Genomic DNA, 22,181 nt, shown 5'->3' with positions numbered 1-22,181 from the left:
GTTTGAGCAACTAAATTATTCACTTTGACAATTTGGTTATTCTTTGGAAATATTTTATAATTTTTAATTATTTGTAATACTAAATGGAACACAAGATATATATAAAACAACAAATCCACCCTTTTGACCTAGTGAGTTTTTTTTTGAATTATGTTATTTAAGGCTTTGGATTTGATATAATGCATGCATTTCTAGGAAAGCTTGTGTTTGTGTTTGTTTCAAACTCAGAGGCTTTATTTCATTTTCAATTTTTTTTCCTTTTTTTTTACCCCCTGCATTCAGGCCTGAAGACCATCGTGGGAGCCCTAATCCAGTCGGTGAAGAGGCTCTCAGATGTCATGATCCTGACTGTGTTCTGTTTGAGCGTGTTTGCACTGATCGGGCTGCAGCTCTTCATGGGCAGCCTGAAGTACAAATGTATGCGGACTTCACTTATAAATAATGAAACACTAAACATGTTGGATACCCTTAAAGAAGAAAACTACAGAGGTAAGAGTATCCCTGTAGTTGTTAATAGGTTGAAATAAGGCTAAAAGCATTGGTCTCTTTTAGAAATGAACTGTTGCTTTCATTTTAATTATTTCAAAATTATTGAAATATGTAGAAAGTCACTATAGTGTGAATTTTAATCATATTTTTATAAATCTCCCTGGTTCAAAGCTTTAGCAGTCCTGATGTTGGAAACATGAGATACTTTCATCATTCTCAATTTCTGTAAGATAAAAAAAGAATATATTTGCTCCAGGAAAATAAATTTAACTGTGAATTACTACTATTATTACATTTCATCATAAGATGTAGCGTATATTTTATATATTATAGTTTGTTATATAACTAATACTCATGCTTATTGTATAGTGTAATTTATTAATGACAGTATGATTATATTTTTACATGTGTATTATACTTATACTAAAATATAATATATTAATCATAATATGGTAATACTAATTTTTATCACATGTTAAAATGTCTGTCTTGATAGTATTTCTAAAGAGTTGTATAAAGCAGAACAGTTTACTCAGATTTATTAGCACTATCCTATATTATAACCAATGATGAGTTGTACAGTTCTTTATAATGGCTCCCTCAACCTAGCTAATGCATCACTTCAAAGCTGAATTTATCAGAATTAATTCTGTAGGTACCATGTGAGATGACTGTATACATGGCCTCAAAAATCTGCTTAATTTACAAGTGTAGTGTAGAATATGTTATGGAAATCATGAACTGCATATTTTCTAAGCAATTATCCCCTAACACAGTTTCTCTCTCATCAAAGCCATTGATTAAGTTTGGGTGAGAATGAGATCAAGCAAGACTGTGCTTCCTGTCTAACACCTGCAATGTGTCTGTGTGATGTTGCCCCCATGAACCCATACATCTTAAGAGATAATTAGATCCAGAGGTGGGCTGTAAATCAAGGAGCCTTTCAAATGTATGTGCCTGTGACAGAAGGAGGTCTACTCACTGGGGAAGATAAAAGCAAATAAAACTAGCTAATATACTTAAATACTGTAAATAAAGATAAAAAAATAAAGCTTAAAACAAGAAAACTGAAGGTTTTCAAGTAAAACATGTAATGTAAGTATTTTTACTACCAGCTTTTGAGGAGAAATTTAGCATATTTTGCTTTTTATCTTTACTTATATTTCCAGTTTCTGGTTTTCATTAACAAGATCTTAAATTTTATTTCCAATTTTCAAATAATTGTATTCTTCAATTTATATACCATAAAAATAATATATCTTGTAGGTAATTGTTGACATTTACATTCTCTTTTGTGAATCAGTTTATAACTTTTACTTAAACTTAACTTTTTAGTTTACTAGGATCACTACCAGTCCTTTTATTCTGATTCTTGGTTCCATTACTGAGTTTGGAATTTGAATGATTTTTTTTTTTTTAACGTTCTAGAAAGGTCTCGGAATTTTTTTTTTTTCAAAAAAAAGTAGAAAGAGTCCGGAAATTTTGTAAATATGTCTTCATATTGCCTTTACATGTAAATGAGTGACAGCTTACCTAACAATGAAATTTTATTCCATATATCTTTCCCTCAATTCTGTATATGATTCTTGATTTTCTCCTGAAATAGTTTTAAAGAGGAGATGTTTGTGTCAAGTTTGACTTTAATTTTCTATCTGTTGTTTGTGTTATAGAAACTAGGTCTTATTGTTATATTTATTCAGGTATTCATTTGTCAGTGTGTGTTTATTAAGTGGTTCCTTGGAGCTATGGCAATGAAAACAATAGTCTCAGCCTCTGTTTTCACAGAGCTTATATTCTAGTGGGAACAAAAGATTAAAAGCAGGGGGACACACAAATAGACAAAGAGCATGGCAAGTTTTAATATATTCTATGCAAAGAAAATAGATCTAAGGGGCTGAGATACCAATTAAACGGCAAGATCTCTTCAAGGAGGTGGCTTTTAGGTGTAAATCTAAGGGATAATAAGAAGCATAAAATAGTGTACATTTGTGTATGGAAGCTGCTGCTTGAGCTAGAAGGAATAGCATGTGGAAAGGCCCTAGAGTATTATATGTTTACAGAATGGAAAAACAGCAGTGTTGGTTAGACTTTAGCAAGAGAGAGACAGAATGGAAATCCAGAAAGTATGGGGGGGAAGAGGGAAGCCTAGGTAGACACGCTTCACTTCCTTGTGCAACCATAGAAAGAATCACAACCAGATCTCAAAAACAAATAACAACCAGAACCATCAGAAAATCAAGCTGTATGGAAGTCTGACAACGAAGGATTTAAAGAAGTCACATTCATCCAGACAGGTAAGAGAGGCAGAGTCATGGAAAGGTGTTGAAAAGGTGGTATGGCTCAGAGGACAAGCAGCTGCAGCAGCAGCAGCAGCAGCTACAGAACAGATGGGTCCACATTCACATGCGGTGGATTAAAAATTGGGAGGGCTACCCTGGGAGCAAGCGATCCCAGCCCCACGCCAGACTGCACAGCCCAGGATTCCAGCACTAGGAAAATAAACCCCCATTATCTCTGGCTGTAAAAACCAAAGGGGGTTAGGAAGGCAGAAGAAACTGCCAGGTTTTTGCTGCTTAAAGGTCCCCCATGGTCTAGAAGTACACAAACCGCAGGGCAGCAACTGGAAGGGTACTGATCGCATATGGGGTGTGTGTGAAGTGACTGGAAGTGGGGCAAGAGCCAGGCAAATATCCAGAAGCCAGGCAGTGGCATTGTCCCCTCTCTTGGCCCCGAACCACAAAAAGAGCCACAAAGCAGTGAAGCTGGAGGCCCCACCCTGTCAATTACCTAAGGCTCCACCCCACACAATTTACAGGTGACTTTGCTACATAGGCCACACTACTAAGACAGAGAGTAAAAGTGGCTCTGCCTAATATACAGAGACAAACACAGGGAGGCTGCCAAATTGAGGAGACAAAGAAATATGGTCCAAATGAAAGAACAGAAAAAAAAAAAAAACAGAAAAAGAACTAAATGAAACAGAGATAGCCAACCTATCAGATGCAGAGTTCAAAATACAGGTGATAAGGATGCTCATAAAACGCATGGAGTATAGCAGGAAAATAAAGGAAGAAATGAAGGTTGCACAAAGTGAAATAAAGAAAAATATATAGGGAACCAACAATGAAGGATTCAAATCAATAGTTTGGAGCAAAAAGAAGAAATAAACATTCAACTAGAACAGAAAGAAGAAACAACAACAACAAAAAATGAGGACAGGCTTAAGAACCTCTGGGACAACTTTAATTGTACCATCATTCAAATCATAGGGGTGCCAGGAGAAGAGGAAAAGCAAGAAATTGAAAACTTAATTGAAAAAGTAATGAGAGAAAATTTCCTAACTTGGCAAAAGAAATGAACATACAAGTCCAGGAAGCACAGAGAGTCCCAAACAAGTTGGACCCAGAGAGGACCACGCTAAGACATCATAATTCAAATGCCAAAAGTTAAAGATAAAAAGAGAATTTTAAAAGCTGCAAGATAAGAGCAGAGAGTTTCCTACAAAGGAGTTCCCATACGACTATCAGCTGATTTCTCAAAAGAAACTTTGCAGGCAAAGAAGGGGCTGGCAAGGATTATTCAAAATGATAAAAAGCAAGGACCTACAAACTAGATTACTCCATTCAGCAAAACTATCATTTAGAATGGAAGGGCAGATGAAGTGCTTCCTAGACAAGGTAAAGTTAAGAGAATGCATCATCACCAAGCCATGAAATGTTAAGGGGACTTATTTAAGAAAGAGAAGAAGATCAAAACTATGAAATTAAAAAAGCAACAAATTCACAACTATCAACAACTGAACCTAAAACACAAAAACAAACTAAGCAGACAACCGGAACAGGAACAGAATTATAGATATGGAGATCATTTGGAGGGTTATCATCTGGGAGGGGAAAAAGAGAGAATGGGGGAAATGGTGCAGGGATTAAGAAGCATAATTGGTGGGAACAAAATAGACAGGAGGATTTAAGAACAGTATAGGAAAAAGAGAAGCCAAAGGACTTACATGCAGGACCCATGGACATGAACTAAGGGTAGGAGGTTTGCTGGAGGGAAGTGGGGTACTGGCAGAGGGGGACAAAGTGGGAAAAGTTAGACAACTGTAACAGTATTATCAATGAAATATACTTAAAACCAGAAAATATGGGGGGTGGGGAGCAGAGATCATATTATGAAGGATGTGTTGGCCCATGGAAAGGAGTTTGGATTTTATTTCAAATGCAGTGTTTTTAATCACTTTGTGGAGAAGTGCCATATGATTGGGCAAGACTGGAATAAAGAAGACCAATTAGAAGGATGTTTCTATCATCCAAACAAGAGAAGATTGCGACTTCATCTAGAGTGCTGGTGGGAAGAGAAGAGAAAAGAGTGAATTCAAGATAAATGTTTATGGATTAAAGAGAAGGGGAGGGCTTGTGGATGTCTTCCAGGTTTCTGGCTGCACTAATCGGTGGACATGGGAAGTGAGGGAAGGTTGAACAGGTTGTAGGGGCAAGTCAGTATTAAGCAGTTAAAACTGAGATGCCATTGAGACATCCAAGAGAAAATATAAAGAACACAGATGGATATTTAAGTGTAGAGATCAGAGGAACTGCCTGGTTTAAACATATATACTTCTAAGTAATCAACAAAAAGAAAGGATATTACACACATAAACACATCCTTCTGAAAAAAACCAATGTTTACAAGTAGGTAGCAATCTGGCAACTGGTGTTTAAAACAGGTTTGTCATTTAGAAGGTGCTCAACTCCACAACCCTAGTATCTAAAAAGTAGGTTGAAAGGAGGACCTAGGAGAGAACCAGTTATCAGAAGAGGATTAAGTTAAACCCAGTGGCTTTTATTTCCTCCGAAAAGTGTTAAGATGGGAACCATTGGCTGAGACTGGAATCATGCAGGTTTGAGGAGAATGTACTATATGGTCATCTTAGGGAATGGGTCAGGTAGTCTATTTTGAATGCCAATTTTATATTAGAAATCATTTATTTAAAATGTGATCATTCACTTGGGTGTGAGTTTCTTCAGTAGCATTCAGGAACTTGGGGGCAAAAATGGAGAAGATGGATACTAGGTTATGTGTGGCATTAGGGTTCTGCCAGGTTAGTGTGATAAACTGAGAGATTCATAGACACTGAGGAAATTTTAAGAGAATGATGCTAATGAGTGCCCACATATTCTAAACTGGACAAGTGGTGAGGCAAATGAATTGAAATTCTTTAAGATATCTGAGAATTACAATGGTTAAGGCAACCTATGGCAAGAGCCTGAATATATTCTGAATGTGTTATCTGGTGCTGACAGCAAAGCCTCTTTGGAGGTACTTTTTAAATTCATTATCAAATAAATGAGCCCATTGTCTAGTGCCATGTTTAACAATATAAAATTTGTAGATTTCCCTTGGTGCTAAGCACTGTCTACTTTTATACTCACGTATCTTCCTTCTTGCTACTACTGATGAAAGAAAGGTTCATTTGCAGTTTGTAGCTGAATTTCAAATAACTGCTGTGCTTTAATATAATGTGGTTTTAATGGAATAAAAGGGACTAATCTCCTACTTTTATTTTCTGAATGCTTGACATTTAGTAGAAAAGTTTTTGGGAAAACCACAATACTGGTCTGCACTGAACTGCTGGAACTGTTCTTGTTTTTACCTATACCTCTTTCCTTGTGGGACTACACTTCCCAGAATGCAAAGTGCCATTCTCAGGTACTCTGCCTCTCTACCTGATTCCACGTCCTAGTTTTCTCAGCATTGACTTGTTATTGCCCTTTGGTTGAGGAATAAATCCTTGACTTCAAAAGCCCAAGCTATACAGTGTTGCTACAAGCTTTCTGAGCCAGGTCAGATAAAATTAATCATCAAATGTTTACATCACCGAATATGCTTACCATTCTGTTCCATTAGCCTTGAAATTAATAGAAAATTTCCTCAGAATCGGCAGTAGATTAAATATCAGTTCCAGATTTTTGTTGGTATGAATTTTGTAATTTTATATTTCTTTTTTTCCCCATATGTATTTTACTGTGAAGTGGAGACTAATCCATTATTACCCACAACTTTTGCCATTATGCTACATTACATTTATTTAACAGATTTATAGAGAAATAATTCACATACCACAAAATCCCCCCTTTTAAAGTGTACAGTTCAGTGTTTTTTAGTATATTTACAGAGTTATACAACCATCATCACTACCTAATTTTAGAATATTTTCATCTTTTTCAAAAGAAACCCTGTACACATTCACAGTCACTCCCATTCCCTCCTCCCTCCACCCCCTGACGTTAATCTATTTTCTGTTTCTATGGATTTACCTATTCTGAATATTTCATGTAAATGAAATCACATGGTATGTGGCCTTTTGTACCTAGCCTCTTACATTTAGCATGTTTTCAAGTTTCATGCATGTAGCATGTGGCAGAAATTAATTTCTTTTTATTGCAGAAGTTTTACTGTGGACATAAGTTTTCTTTTCTCTTTGCATTACATTTTCCACTTACATATTAATGTAAATTCTTGTGAAGCTGTCTAGCCTCATAATTTAAGTTTAGTTATTTAGAAATTACTTAAAGTGTTCCACAAGCCCAGAGTGAGCTATTCCTATTGCTTTGCCTGTCCTCACTCCTGTACTGAATCAAGTGTGTTAGCCCTGTGCATGTAGTACAAGCAGCTCTAGGCCCATTCTTATTAAACAGCCCCTCCATGATTGGTCAACGTGAACCAGTGTTACTTTCATGGGTAATTCTAAAGTACTCCTTCTGTAATAACAATATGGAGGTTAATGTATAAAAAGTGCATCTTAACCTCCTTTGTTCTTATTCTGCCGCCCATCCTGCCCGAGGCACAGAGTTTGTTTTGTTTTGTTTCAAGCTATTCATGGACATTCTCACATAAATTTTTACCTCAAACTAAGAGGCTTTTTTGTTTTAGTTTTGTCTTCTAAGACTTGTATATTCTATATAAAGCAAAATGATGATGTGTAAGTCAGTCAGTCTTATCTGACACTGTTCAAAAGTTTGATAAAATAGCTACTGCTCTTTGAGCAGCTATATAGAATGTGTGGATCACTGTGTAAAGTGCTTTACATGCAATATCCTATTTACACTATACCACAGCTCCACAAAGTAGGTATTCTTATCTACATTTTACAGATGCAGTAACTAAATATTCAAGTCGTAAGATAGTTAATTTACAGAGGAAGGGGTAGAAACAACATTCAAATTCAATTGTATCTGACTTCAAAACCTTTCTTCAATTTTTACTCCAAAGCCTCCTAATAATTACATCTTTATTTCTTTGACTTGAGCCAAATAGGAAGTTGGGCCCTTATATTTTTTTTTAGTGGATTTTTTAAGTCCTTTATACCTTTGCTATGAACAGCTGGATCAGCCCCCTCATGAGAGAATTTCAGAAAACATTCTGTTCATGTACGCTGTTGCCTTGCTGACTCCACCTCTCCTGGAGTGCCGGAGGGTCAGCAGGGAACTCCTCCTGCCCTTCCCGCCTTTCCTTACCCTTGCCTTTGGGAGCTACACTCTCTCTCTCTGAGTTAACTTACAAGTTCCATCAAATCTACATACTTGATGATGACTCTCCTCTTTATATCTCCACACTTAGTCCTATTGACCTCAAGACTTTCATATCAATCCAATTACCTAGTAATCATCTTAAACTAAGAACAGCTAAAACAGGGCTCCTGGTTTCTCTTCAGGCCATTTCTTATCCCAGTCTTCCTCATTTCAGTTGATATGTCCTCTTCTGCACACCCTGCACACACTCCCATCAGCAAGTCCTGCTGACTTTACTTCCATCCCCTTCTCTTCGTATCCATGGTTACTCTCTGGATTGTGGCTATGACACCTCACACTGTAGTCACTTAACTGCTATCCCTGCTCCATACTTGCTCTCCTCTAGTCCATGGTTTACAAGTCAACCACAGTGGAAGGTTAAAATGCTAAATATTGGCCCTGACCAGGTAGCTCAGCTGGTTAGAGCATCGTCCTGATACACCAAGTTTGCTGGTTTGATCCCCAGTCAGGGCACATATGAGAATCAATCAATGAATGCGTAAATAAGTGGAACAACAAATTGGTATTTCTTTCTCTTTCTCCCTTTCTCTTCCTCTCTCTCTCTCAAATCAATTTTTTTGAAAACTAGATATCATCTTACATCTCTACTTTTCACTTCTATTACTTCTAATCATATTTAAAATTCAATCTCCTTTCCAAGACATGCAAAGCTTTACATGATCTGATCCCTGCCTATCTCTGCCACCACAGTTCTCCCCGCCCACTGCTGCAGCCAGCCTGGCCTGCCCTCTGCTGACTATTCCAACTGCAGTTTGGCCTCAGGGCCTTTACGCCTGCTCTTTATCCTGCCAAGATTATCTCCTCACAAGGCCCTTTGAATGGCTGGCATAATTGTAGCAGTTAGGCCCCTGTTCACATGTCATTTCTTTAGAAAGGCCTTTCCTGATCACATTTCATCACATTGTGTTAATTTATTTTTTTTACGACATTTATTACCGTCTGAAAATACCTTGTCTGTTTATTGGTATACTTGTTAAGTGTCTTTCTCCATCACTAAACTCCACCCTTAGCTAAACATAAAGAAAGCTTTGTAAAACTAATGATCTTGTTATCATGCTTATTATTGTATTTACTGTCTGGCCCATAAGAGGTTATTGATAAATATTTGAGGGAGAATATATGGGAATATAATAAATAAATAAATAAATATTGCCTAAATGTGTGTGATTGTCTATGTTAATTAACTTACCTGCTGTATCACTCTTAAAGCTAACACTCCATAACCTTTTATTTTTCAATTTCTTCCTACACAGAGTATTTTTATTTCATGGAGGGATCAAAAGATGCTCTCTTGTGTGGTGAAAGCGCAGACGCAGGGTACGTGATATTTGTTTTTAGTGTAAAGGCTAAAAAAAAGAAGGGAAACATATTCAATTACTTTGCTGATAAGAACCTTTGATTCTGTATTTTTTTATATATATTTCATGACATTATTTGACTCCTTCTGTCCCACAGTGAGTTCAGACTTTATAACATTCATAGTTACCACATACCTTTAAAAGTAATACTTGGAAGTAGTGCTTAAATAAAAACAAGATATATGTCATGTACAACTTAAGATAGTAGAAAAAAATTACTTGCAGGAAACCCCACCAGAGTTTGGTTGCTTAGTTTCCAGCCTTTCTTTTTTCTGGAAAGAAGGCTGGCAAAATCAAATGTTGTTCCCATCCTCAAATTCTACTCATCTTTCAATTGAGCCTGACTCATAAGTGACTGAATGCAGTGACATTTTGGCCACTCCAAAAAAATAAAAGGATCCAATGGATTTGGGTAAGGATATTTTAAGAATCTCCGACTAATGCAAATACCTAGACATTGCTGTTTCTCCTATAAAGCAACTTCATTTCTGCAGCATGGTTTTGTTCTTCTCTCCTCTCGCCCAGACAGGTCTTCACCAGGCAGTATATTTACTGCAAACATAAAAATCAAGATAAGGTTGCTGCGCCATAAGACATATCTGGACACGGTGTCTATTTGGCATCATAGATGCCAATCCACCAATTTTAGGAAGAAAAAAAGCCTTAAGGCTACAAATCTCACACAATTACTATGCTTTGACTATTCTTGATTCTAATTCACTTCAAGAATAATTTAAGTGGGGAGGACACAATTTCTTAGAGGCGTCTATCAATTTTTATGGATACGGAAACTATTATATGACACCTGCTGTATGTTTCCAAGTTTTGATAGTGAGAATGATACTAATAGCAACTACTATCTAGTAAATAATTTTATGTGTTGGAACTAGGCTAGGTAATTTACATATGTTATCTCCTTTAAACTTAATAACAATCTAAACTTTTTTGAGATAGGTGTTACTTTCTTTTTTTTTTTGCATGTCCGGCTACAAACCATTCTTAGTGCCCACTGTTCTGGGCACTGAGCGTAGAAATAGCCACTCCCTCTCTGCCCTGACGTCACAGGCGCAGCACGGCAGCCTCGTCTGTGGTGCCAGCAGGTCCGGCACCTGCAGGGCAGCAGGTGTTACTTCCTTGTTTTCACAGAAAGAGGGCACTGGGCCTTGGAAAAATTTAATTTGACAGAGTTACTAACTAGTAAATAATTGAGGTGGGATTCAAATTCAGTTCTTCCTAACTCTAAATAATGTGGTCTTAATCATTATTCAATATTTTCCCTCTAGAAAAGGAACCTTGAGTTTCTCACTTTTCTGTAGGACTATTCAACTTGCCTCCTGAAGACACTCTGACTTGTGTTATTCTTTTTCTTATGTAGTCAGTGTCCAGAAGGGTACACTTGTAAGAAAGGAGGCAGAAACCCAGACTATGGCTACACGAGCTTTGACACTTTTGGCTGGGCCTTCTTAGCCTTGTTTAGACTAATGACCCAGGATTACTGGGAAAACCTTTACCAACAGGTGAGTGCCAAGAAAAACATTTGTTGCATTCATTGCATAATCTGAAGTATGTTTCTTGCCTTCTTTATATATGAGATATTTTATTCAATTTAGAATGGAGAAAACTTGATTGTCTTATTACTAAAATTAAACATTTTCTAATTCCAGCACTATTAGAATGGATAGTTCTTGAGTTATAAGTTATTTTCTTATCTTTTCTGGACTTATTTGATCTCTAAATATCTTCTCCCCTTTGTAAATGTAGTGTCTCATAGTGTCCTAAGTAAGCAGCAAGAAATATGCTGTAATGTTCTCTTATACATACCTCTCATAAACCTCTCGTAAATAAACTATGCCTTCCACACATTTCCTTTCTGCTTGGAGTGCCCTAAAAGTCAAGCTGTCCCTATGCTCACCATGCTTTATTTTTTGAACTTCCATATACAATTATTATGGACTGAATTGCATGTCCCCAAATTTCAATATTTGGATTCCTAAATCCCATTACTTTAGAATGACTATATTTGGAGTTAGAGCCTTTGAAGAGAAAACTGAGATAAAATTAGTCTGATAACATGGGTCCTAATCCAATATGACTGGTGTTCTTATGAGAAAGGGAGTTTAAGACATGAGCAAGAGAGACACCAGAGACACACACAGAGAAAATACCATATGAAGCAGCAAGAAGGTGGACATCTGCAAGTCAAGAAGAGAGGCCTCAGGAGAAACCATACATGCCAGCACCTTAATATTGAACTTGCAGCCTTCAGACTGTGAAAAATACATTTCTGTTGTTTAAGCCACTCAGTCTTTAGCATTCTGTTATGGCAGCCTCAGCAAATTAATGCAAGAATTAAAGACTCAGTTCACACATCTAAAGAGGACTTCCAATTCAGTTGCTCCTTGCTCTAGACTTTCATGCCCTTTGAATACTCTTCAGTTTACAGCCTACATCTTGTATACTGTAATTGATAATTCACATGGGTATTTCCTCTAACTGTAATGTGATCCTCTTGGATCTGTGGGCTCTATCTTTTCCCCAAAAGCAAGGAGAACAAAAATGATTATTCCGTATTATAAATATAACCAATTACCTTTCTCAACTTGCCACAGATTCTTTTTGTGGCCTGTTTTATGTTTATTTAATGTCTGAAAATATTATAAGTGAATATAGAAATGATATAAATATACAGAAAAAGAAATACAAATTACTATTTAAGTATGCAAAAGATACTACCTTTTCTGTAAATCAAAATGACAATGACATTCAATTTTTTTACCTGTCAGAATGACAAAGATGCAAAAAAACAGATCAAAAGGGAAATACTGTCCGACTCAGATATGTAGAGGAAGGCATTCTAACACGTTCCTGGGAAACACCAGAGAGGGTAACATGGAAATTTCTGTGAAAATTAAAATGACTATACCTGCTGAGCTAAGAATTACAGTATAAACTAAGAATTTATCCAAGACAGGACATCAGTAACAACAGTAACTGATAGAATAAGGATCTGAGTAGCTAGGCATCATGACTAGAAGAGACTTATTTTTCATTTAATATCTGTACCATTTGAATTACTTTACCATTTATTTTATTTTTAAGTTTTTAGTAAATGTTAATTAAAAATAAATACAAGATGAATAAATAAGCTCATATGATAGAGTTATCTATCTTGTGTAAATATATTGTCACTGATACTTCTTGTTAAAGATATTGTAGAATTTTAATACTAAAAGGGATTATGGAAATTATCTGGTCCTATAATGTGAAATGAGCAAAGCAGCTAGTTTTTGAGTAATTTGTAGACTAAAAGAAAACTCAGGACTATTCTATTTAATAATAATCAAGAATTATACCTAATTTTAGTACAAGTTTAATATTATTATATACTTTGTACTGGAAAAGTATGTATTTTAATACTGATTGTTCTCCATGATTATATATAATTTTATCCTTTTATATTTTGATATCATCAGATTATGCAGAACTGCCCAATTTACCCATACCTAATATACCATTCACATTGAAATAATTTACAAAACAAAAACAAACAACACCTTTTATTTATTAAAATAATTATTTCCCTTTTTCCCTAGACACTGCGTGCTGCTGGGAAAACTTACATGATCTTCTTTGTTGTGGTGATTTTCCTGGGCTCCTTTTATCTGATAAACTTGATCCTGGCTGTAGTTGCCATGGCCTATGAAGAACAGAACCAGGCAAACATCGAAGAAGCAAGGCGGAAAGAGTTAGAATTTCAACAGATGTTAGATCGACTTAAAAAAGAGCAAGAAGAAGCTGAGGTATTGTTATCTGGCTTAAAATTCTTCCTGAAAGTAGAAGTGCAATGGGGAACAACAGAGGCCCTGTGGTCTACACTCAGCCTTCCCCAGGGTGATTTTCCTTAATGGAATCCTTTGTATAAACTGCATTTTCATTCTGGTGCAGTTTGAAGGAACCAATTCCAGATTGAGTTACAATTGACATCTAACCCATTCCACTTTCTCCATAATCAGCTCACTCTGGCATAGAGAATGTTCTAAGCTGTTCCTCCTTAAACCTGTTACCTATGATTCCTCTGTGTCTGTGGCTTTATACAAAATTCTAAACTGTGATGCATTTCCCCAGAACAATTGTATACAAGGTTTAGGAGAAATTATTTTAATGTTAAAATTAACAGATACTCTATGGGGTAGAAAGCAAAATGCACATCAATTTTGGTTAATGTAGTAAGGCTATTTAACATAAAAATGTGAGATGTTAAAAAATTATATTTTTGGTTTTGGCCACTTTAAGCTGTCACAGATTTTTGAGGATTTCTCCTTAATTCTCTCTTCAAAAAGGTAGTACTTCAGTAGAAAAGTCTGAGAAGGTTTGTACTAAGAGAATCAAAATTTCAAATATTCTGCAAGAGTCTTAAAACTCACTTGATGGATTGACCTAGTTAAATCTCTTCAAGGAATCTAGCCTATTGGGGAGAGGGTGGTAACCTATAACACATGGAAAATTTGATGCAGAAATATGTTCAGTGCAGTATTTTAATAATATTAAATATCTGAAATCACTTAAATTTTCAAAAATTAAAAAATCGTTGAGGGTTATGATATTTTTTGTATCCTTGAGTATATTTTGGACCATAAAATTAAGTGTTTTAAGAATATTGCAACAGGAAAAGGTGTTGATATAACAATGTATTAAGTAGTAGGATATAAAATTGAAGATAAGATGTAAACAATTTAAAAATTATGTATATAAAGACTAGAAGAAATAGTAACACCAGTTATTTGGGGGATGTAGGATTATGAGTGATTTTTATTTTTTAGTCACAATATCTTTATTTTCCAAATTTTTACAAGTGTTATTTTTTTTATAAAAGAGTAGGTAGATAAGTTACTCCAGGAATTTCCTAGGGAACACCGAAAAGTCTCTTTCATTGTTTTGGGATATTATTTTATAATAATTAATTTTAATTTTAGACAACTTATTCTTTACTAAACTATAGAGTACCTGATTATTTTGATAATATTAATCATCTGAGCAAGATATGCAAATTTTCATACCACATCATTTATACTTTCACATATACTACTTAAAATTGCTTTATTATAAATATAGTAATACTATGTAATAGTTTAATTCCAAAGCACAATGAGGCTTTATTACAACCAATAAAGACATATTTTTTAAGCAATCTGGTCATAGTGTAAAAAAAGAAAAAACACCATTTCTTCCCATACAAGGGACATGATTATCTGCAAAATATAATTACATTCATGGTAGAGAGGTGCCGTGTCATCAGGCTTCAAAGACTTTGGAAATGACTCACTGTCTATGTGACATCTGGATCCAACAGGCAACAGCGACAGCAGCAGCCGAATACACAAGTAACAGGGGAAGCCAGATTATGGGCCTCTCCGAGAGTTCTTCTGAAACATCTAAACTGAGTTCCAAAAGTGCTAAAGAAAGAAAAAACAGAAGAAAGAAAAAGAATCAAAAGAAGCTGTCCGGTGCAGAAGAAAAGAGAGATGATGAGAAATTGTCCAAATCAGAATCAGAGGAGAGTATCAAGAGAAAAAGTTTCCACCTTGGTGTTGAAAGTCACAGGCGAGCACGCGAAAAGCGATTGTCTACCCCTAACCAGGTACCACTGACACTCAAATGTGTGTCACCAGAGGCAGGATTATACAGCAAAATGTTCCATTCTGAGGGAAGGGACATCAGGAGAGGAGAGTGAGTGCTTTCATTGGTATGTTTTTAGGTAAAAACCTATGGATTTCTGGGCATTTATGGAAAGAAAATGGATGTACATAGTTTTCCATTTAAGTTTGTAAGAAGCTTATAGTTCTGGAATTGTTTTATCTTCTCCGACAAATACATTGTTAAAACAAAATTCATGAACATCATTGTAAAAATCAAAAATATTATTTACGCTATAGATTAACTTTTACATTTTTATTTAGTTTGTGTTTTGTAAAGCCTGTATTGGTTAAAAACTAACTTTAGACTAGTATTTTCTCTTTTTTCCACTGAAAGTAATATATCATCCAAATATTAGTCACTTAAACATGACAGCCTCCACATTCAGCGGCATCAAATACTAACATCTAGACTTGTAGTCTGTTATTTCCACTTGTGTGGGATTTGTCTTTCCATTTTGTTTTTCCTTTTCTGCTGAAACCTCCATATTTCAGGTCTCTGCTACAAGCCTCCACAATGAACCATTGTACACGCATGCAAATGATTTTTCTAAATCAAAGCTGTCCCTCTGCTCAAATCGAGTAAAGGAAAAAACACTGTTGAATAACTACTGCCTAGTGAACAAGCCCCACATGTTACTGTTATTCAGCCTCATTTCCTACCTTTCTCTACCTTCAGGTACACTTAGTCCACCATGATTTTCCACATTCACCTACATGCCCTGAACTTTTATGCCTTTGTTAATTAGCACACAGGGTTTTCTGTAAGTGGGATAATTTTCTTCCTTGCTTTCCTTATGGCATAGTTCCACCTGTCCTTCACCCATTAGCTCAGATGCAACCCAGCCCTCAAATTTTCCTTTGTCCTTTCCGCTGCCCTCAACCGGCTTTTCAGTGCCCCACTCACGATTATGCTCTTCTTACCTGTGTCTTCATTTAAATTTCCTAGCTTCTAAGACTTAAGTCTGCAAGATCCTGTCAGATATGCATAGAAATAAAAGATACAGTCCCTGCTTTCGAAGGCTTCATAATTTAGTTGGGGAGAGAGAATTTGAATACATGCAATGTCAATAAAAAGAAATATGATAAGAGCAGTCCAAGCTAGTTTCAAGGCAAAGACCTTATTATACACATTTTCCATTATTCACTCTGCCCACCACTTTGTATTTTACTTCAGTAAGCATTAACGTTTATTGAGTTAGATACTTCCAAAGAATAGGCATTAAGTTTGGTTTATAGACACCATATACCCTGGACATGAGTCATACCAATGTGACTTCTTCCCCTCTTTCGTACTGGGCAACTTCTTTTCCAAGTTCTAATATTTTATAACTTTGAAAACTCGTTAGTGTTAAATGGTCTTTCTTAAGACATCTTAACTGAGCTCTCAGTAGATAAGGTAGAGTTCTAAGCAACAGAATGCAAAGAAGCATACAGCATGGAAATAAATCAGAAGAGTTTAATACTTATAGAACTTTGGGATTGATATATGAAAATCTAACTAACAGATATCGATACCAAATTATATTTTGAAGTGCTGTGTCTTTTATAGCAAAATGAATGGCACAGAAAGAATGGGGCGGTCACTCCAGGCCAGAATAGTAGAGAGCTGTGCAGCAGCAAATAATTCACATGGTGTTGAATGGATGGATTCTTTCAGCCTTTCCATCTGTAGTTGGGAGAATTTGTCGTCTTGTTGAATTGCTTTATTTTGAAATAGGTTTCTTTTAAATCTGTATAAAGCCACCTGCCCTCAGATCAATGGCTTAGATGGTAATGATGTGAAATGCACTTCTGTTTTTAGGTGCTTCAGCAGATACATGCCACCTTTTTTCTTTCTTTCTTCTTTTCCTTCAGTCACCACTTAGCATTCGTGCCTCCTTGTTTCCTCAAAGGCGCAGCAGCAGAGCAAGTCTTTTCAGTTTCATAGGTCGAGGAAAAGATATTGGATCTGAGACTGAATTTGCCGACGATGAGCACAGCATTTTTGGAGACAATGAGAGCAGAAGAGGCTCATTGTTCGTGCCGCACAGACCCCGAGAGCGGCGCAGCAGCACCATCAGTCAAGCCAGTAGGTCCCTGCCAATGCTGCCGGCGAACGGAAAGATGCACAGCGCCGTGGACTGCAACGGTGTGGTCTCCCTGGTTGATGGACCCTCAGCCCTCATGCTCCCCAATGGACAGCTTCTGCCAGAGGTGATAATAGATAAGGCAACTTCTGATGACAGCGTAAGGACATTTTAAATAGCTCAGGCATGGCTCCACCCTTGTTCTTGCATCAGGCAATCTTTTATGCTGGAGGGGCCTTCTCTGATCCTGTGAATGGCTCTGCATTTTGCCATAGTTTTTCTGTAGAAACATACCTTTAACTCATTAACTTAATCCTTTTACTGTGTGCTGTATGCGTATAATTCAAAGGTTTTTAGAACTTCACTTTTAAAAATTGAGGTGTCATTGATATATAATGTTAGTTTCAGGTATACAACATGATTCAATATAAGACCCCATTTTTGGAAAAGGTACTTATCTATAAACCACTCCTTTATTAAACAGTTTATAAAAGATATATATCAGCATAGAAATGCAATGATAATGCTGATTGTAGTAGTTGATAACAAGTCCTATTTTTGTAAGAAAGTTTGGATTACTTGGCCATGTTCTGCTGTTTTTCAGGTTACTACTTTAATAAATTGTACCTTGTTGCAAGGGATCTTATTTGAATTAGTAATAATAGCAATAATAATAATAGCAAACATATACTCAGTATTCACAACAGCCCTACGACAGATATATTATTGCCCCTGTTTGACAAAGAGGAAACTGAGGCACAAAGAAATGAGGCTAATACATTGTGGTCCCAAACAGAGGCCCTCTGTTTCAGAGCCTGTGCTCCAAACCACCACGCTTTGCTCTCAGTTCAATGTGTGGTAGGCTTCCTGACATGGAAATAAGTTAGAATCGCTATGCTTTTTCCCCATATATAAATGAAATTTACTGTTTTCAATTTAAAAAATACTCAGTGATTGGGAGTCTATGAATAAAACATAACATCAGAACACACATTAATACAAACATACACACAAAAAAAAGAAACAAAGCAACAATTTCAAGAGTTTAGGAATCTTTGAGTGGTTAAAGGTTCTGATTAGGTTTGAAAGTGAGATCTTTCTAGTTTTTAGAGTTTCCAGGTCACCTCTTAAAGCCTCTATGATACATTGCCTTAACTAAATATTAACAAGGGCTTTGTCTAACCTAACAAGCTTTCAACTCATGCTACTTATTCATATGTCCATATTTGAAGATAATGTAACATTTCAAGTGAGAATCAAGTTCCATCAAAGCCATGACCACACATATTGCCATTTGAGTAAATGCATGTGCTTTTAGGTAACACATGGCCTCTATCCTTGCATGATGCAGCTTCATCCCTCTGTCAAGGCATTTTTCCTTATCAAATGAGCATGTTAAATTTGTGGAATCAGATCTTTGCTGCATTTTGCTTTATAATGTGTATTTGTAAAAGATTATATCATTTATATCAAATTTGGAGATTATTTCATACTTTTATGTGAAATGGTTTCACTTGAATTGTTGATTAAATAATTGATATTGTTCATTTCAATTGTTGATTAAATATATTCTTGTGTTGACTTGAGGAAAAAGAAGTCTGCTTCTGGAAAGTCATAAAATAGAGACTATAGCAGAGAAAATATGGTTATAGAGCGATCTCTATAAAAACCCACCTGTAGATATGTATATGTCTGTGATCATGCATGTGCTTACAAACACACATACACATGTGGGCATATTTATTCTGTGTGTCTGTTTTGATATACACACACATATATATCTGAACAACTATACAAATTTACAACTCTAGAACTATATGTATATGTTTGTAAATGGTGTCTATGTGTATATATATGTATATACACATATATATTTAGCACACACTAGCATATAGATTGCTAAATGGATAGAGGATGATAACTGTAAAGTTGTATAGTTGTTTGTCTGTAAATATGTATTGTGTGAGCATGTGTGTTTGTGTGTGTATTGTTGACCTGCTCTGAATTGATGTAGTGTTTTAACTTTGAATTAGTTGCCAAGATTTAGAAATAAGGTATTTCACACAAAGATGAGTATACCTGGTAAAACTGAGTTCATATTCCTGCATGGCAGCAATGCTTTGAACTAAACAGTGGTATCTTCCTTTTAGATGGAGCTTACATTCTCTATTTTGCTACACTTCCATTCAGTCTTAATTGTCCTTTCAAACTGAGTCATTTATTATGAGCTCTACCTTGGCAATAAGAAGCAGTCATTACGGTCACTTCCATTAATGCTGTTACCTCAACAAAGAATAATTAAAGAAATTCCTCAGAGAAATCTTAGATTCTCCTCCTTTACACACACACCCGAGAATACTTGTTTAGCTGTTTTCATATGATTTTTACCCAGTAAAACTACCTGAGTACATTGGAGACTCAGAAAGTCAGAGATGATGATGGTGATTATAACAATAAAAACAGCTCATTTAGTTTTTTTATTTCCTAAGTATTAATTACTTTACTTCTTATAGCAAGAATATAAGGCAAGTGCTCTGATTATCCCCATTTTACTAATGATGAAACTGGGGCAGAGCAAGGTCAAGTAACTCTCCTGCGATATAGCCAGTAAGTAGCAGACCCATGATTTGAGCCCAGCAATCTCATCTCTGCTTTTAATTACTCGTTACAGCTACCTAAACAAGATTTTATTTTATAACTATAATTTATTGGAATTGTATTTTTTTTAATTTTAATTAATTGTATTTTTAGGGTACAACCAATCCAATACACAAAAAGCGATATTCCAGTTCTTATCTCTTTTCTGAAGATATGTTGAATGATCCCCATCTCAGACAAAGAGCAATGAGTAGAGCAAGCATACTGACAAACACTGTAGAAGGTATGTAATAACATTCTCTCTCGCTGTGGTTGCGTGGCTCAGTGGATTGGAGTGTATAGTCTCTTGCACCAAAAACATGCAGGTTCAACTCCTAGTCAGGGCACACACCTAGGCTGTAGGTTTGATTCCTGGTCGGGACATATGCAGAAGGCAATGAATCGATGTTTCTCTCTCACATCAAACTTTCTCTGTTGTCGTCTCTCTCTCTCTCTCTCTCTAAAACCAATAAACATAACCTTGGGTGAGGATTAAAAAATAATTTATTAAAAATTTATCTTTACTATACAGGTTTTAAAATAAAGTCTAGATAAATTCTGGTCAGCACATGAAGTTCTCAGGAAAAATTTAAAGAATTTAAAATGATTATAAGCAATTGTAAAGATAACCAATGGATACAAATGGAATCATTTTTATGTGCTTAAAATGGTTAAAATTATTTGTGATTAAAAATAGGCATTGGATGATATGACCTTTCAAAGATAAATAGCGTAATGGTAATTAATGAAGAACCCACGTTAACCCAGGGTTGTGTGGTTCTCCCACTATGCAATCTTAGAAACTTTACCTACTCTCTGAATTTATCATCTTTCTAATATGTAAGAAAATAATACATACTTCCTGATGTAGATAAATTGCTGCCTCTGAGTACATTCTATAAAATCACAAAATGTTAACATGGCATGACATCTGTTAAATTATGATGGAAAGGCATTAGAGAAAGCAGGTTAGAGCATATAATGTCAATAATAGTGGTTAAACTCTCATATGCATTGAGAAGAGATTCAAAGGGTGACAACTTTTATAATGTGCTGGCTCCCATTCTTTCCCCTCATATGCTCTAGTTCCTGCCTTGTCCAAAGACTACCACATCAGCAGTGTCCACCCACCTCCTGAATTTATGGTGAGAAGCAAATGGGCTAATGAAATGAAAAAGCCATTGTATGCATCACTCCATAAATTATTTTTAGTATCCTTCTTTGGGGATTGTTTTTACCTGTGAACTAGCGAGAGCTTTTTCTGGATAGAGTAGAATTTGTTATTGTTGCCATGGTTCAGGGGGGAATATGTATATTGTTGGAAAACATACATTTCTCCCTTAAGAAAATAGGTTGTCTTGTTTACCATCACATATTAGGTGATGTTTCTCTGAGAGATGCCATTTCTACCTTCAGTCATTAATTTCACTGACTTCCCATTACTTATGCTTGATCTAGTACATGAACATGTGATAGAAGATATTAATGTAATAATGCTATGATTTCATGGAAACAGTACTGTTAAATTTGTAAAGTATAAACCAGAGACTTGTTTCAATGTTAAAGAGTACTTCTTATTTGTAACTCATTAGTAACAAAACATACAAATGATTTATTTCATGTTCTCTCTTGTTCTTTTTTTCTTCCAGAACTTGAAGAGTCTAGACAAAAATGTCCACCTTGGTGGTACAGATTTGCACACACATTCCTGATATGGGATTGCTCTCCATTTTGGATAAAATTTAAAAAGCTTATTTATGTTATTGTAATGGATCCTTTTGTAGATCTTGCTATTACTATTTGCATAGTTTTAAACACATTGTTTATGGCTATGGAGCATCACCCCATGAGTGATGAATTCAGAAACGTGCTCATTGTGGGAAATCTGGTGAGTCACTTAAAGTGTGTTCTCTCTTTAGTTACCACGATTGTCATTTTTTTTAAGTTAGAATATACACAGCTAGGTATTTTTGCATATCCAGAATTCACAATATGAATCATTGTACAGTCAAGTTTCTAGTGATAAATACTGTTTTTAAATAATTTTTCAGTAGTGTTGACGTCTATATAACAATATTTTCATAGAGTCACCATTTTGGGAGTTGTTAGTGAGATATTTTGTTTGTTTTTGTTTGTTTTGTCAGCATGTTTCTTGGGGTTCATACTTTGAAAATTTATGTTTTCTTACTCATTTCATAATAACATCACAGCTTCCTTGAAAGTACATATCCCATATTTTCAGAAAAACTATGGATGCTTTGTTTTGCCCTAATAGGTGAAGTGTCTGGGCCTTTCAACTCCCACAGTGCTGGGTTGAATCCTAATTTTGCCTCTTACTAGTTGTAG

The 22,181-nt window shown here is 35.7% G+C and overlaps 1 protein-coding gene, 1 long non-coding RNA gene and 1 other non-coding gene across 3 annotated transcripts in view; 1 reads left to right on the top strand and 2 right to left on the bottom strand.

Moving 5' to 3' along the window:
- Positions 1-22,181, top strand: part of LOC150022157 (sodium channel protein type 9 subunit alpha) — a 90,015-nt gene that overhangs the window by 9,531 nt on the left and 58,303 nt on the right. The window contains exons 6-13 of the mRNA XM_090280454.1: positions 283-495; positions 9,332-9,395; positions 10,812-10,953; positions 13,030-13,236; positions 14,787-15,074; positions 16,987-17,325; positions 19,950-20,079; positions 21,485-21,723. Of these exons, the coding sequence (XP_090136580.1) occupies positions 283-495; positions 9,332-9,395; positions 10,812-10,953; positions 13,030-13,236; positions 14,787-15,074; positions 16,987-17,325; positions 19,950-20,079; positions 21,485-21,723 (1,622 nt within the window). The remainder of the gene's footprint in view (positions 1-282; positions 496-9,331; positions 9,396-10,811; positions 10,954-13,029; positions 13,237-14,786; positions 15,075-16,986; positions 17,326-19,949; positions 20,080-21,484; positions 21,724-22,181) is intronic.
- Positions 9,513-22,181, bottom strand: part of LOC150022156 (uncharacterized) — a 122,417-nt gene continuing 109,748 nt past the window's right edge. The window contains exons 3-5 of the long non-coding RNA XR_016511785.1: positions 14,760-14,889; positions 13,057-13,133; positions 9,513-9,988 (exon numbers count right to left, since the gene is read on the bottom strand). This is a non-coding gene — a long non-coding RNA (uncharacterized LOC150022156). The remainder of the gene's footprint in view (positions 9,989-13,056; positions 13,134-14,759; positions 14,890-22,181) is intronic.
- On the bottom strand, positions 10,413-10,546 carry LOC150022158 (small nucleolar RNA SNORA43). Its single transcript, XR_016513704.1, has one exon. It is a non-coding gene; the product is annotated as a small nucleolar RNA SNORA43 (small nucleolar RNA).

This window comes from Furipterus horrens, unplaced genomic scaffold, assembly GCF_987537825.1.
Source record: "Furipterus horrens unplaced genomic scaffold, mFurHor1.1.pri manual_scaffold_1, whole genome shotgun sequence".
Taxonomy (NCBI): Eukaryota; Metazoa; Chordata; class Mammalia; order Chiroptera; family Furipteridae; genus Furipterus; species Furipterus horrens.
This window is presented reverse-complemented; position numbering and strand designations above follow the sequence as displayed.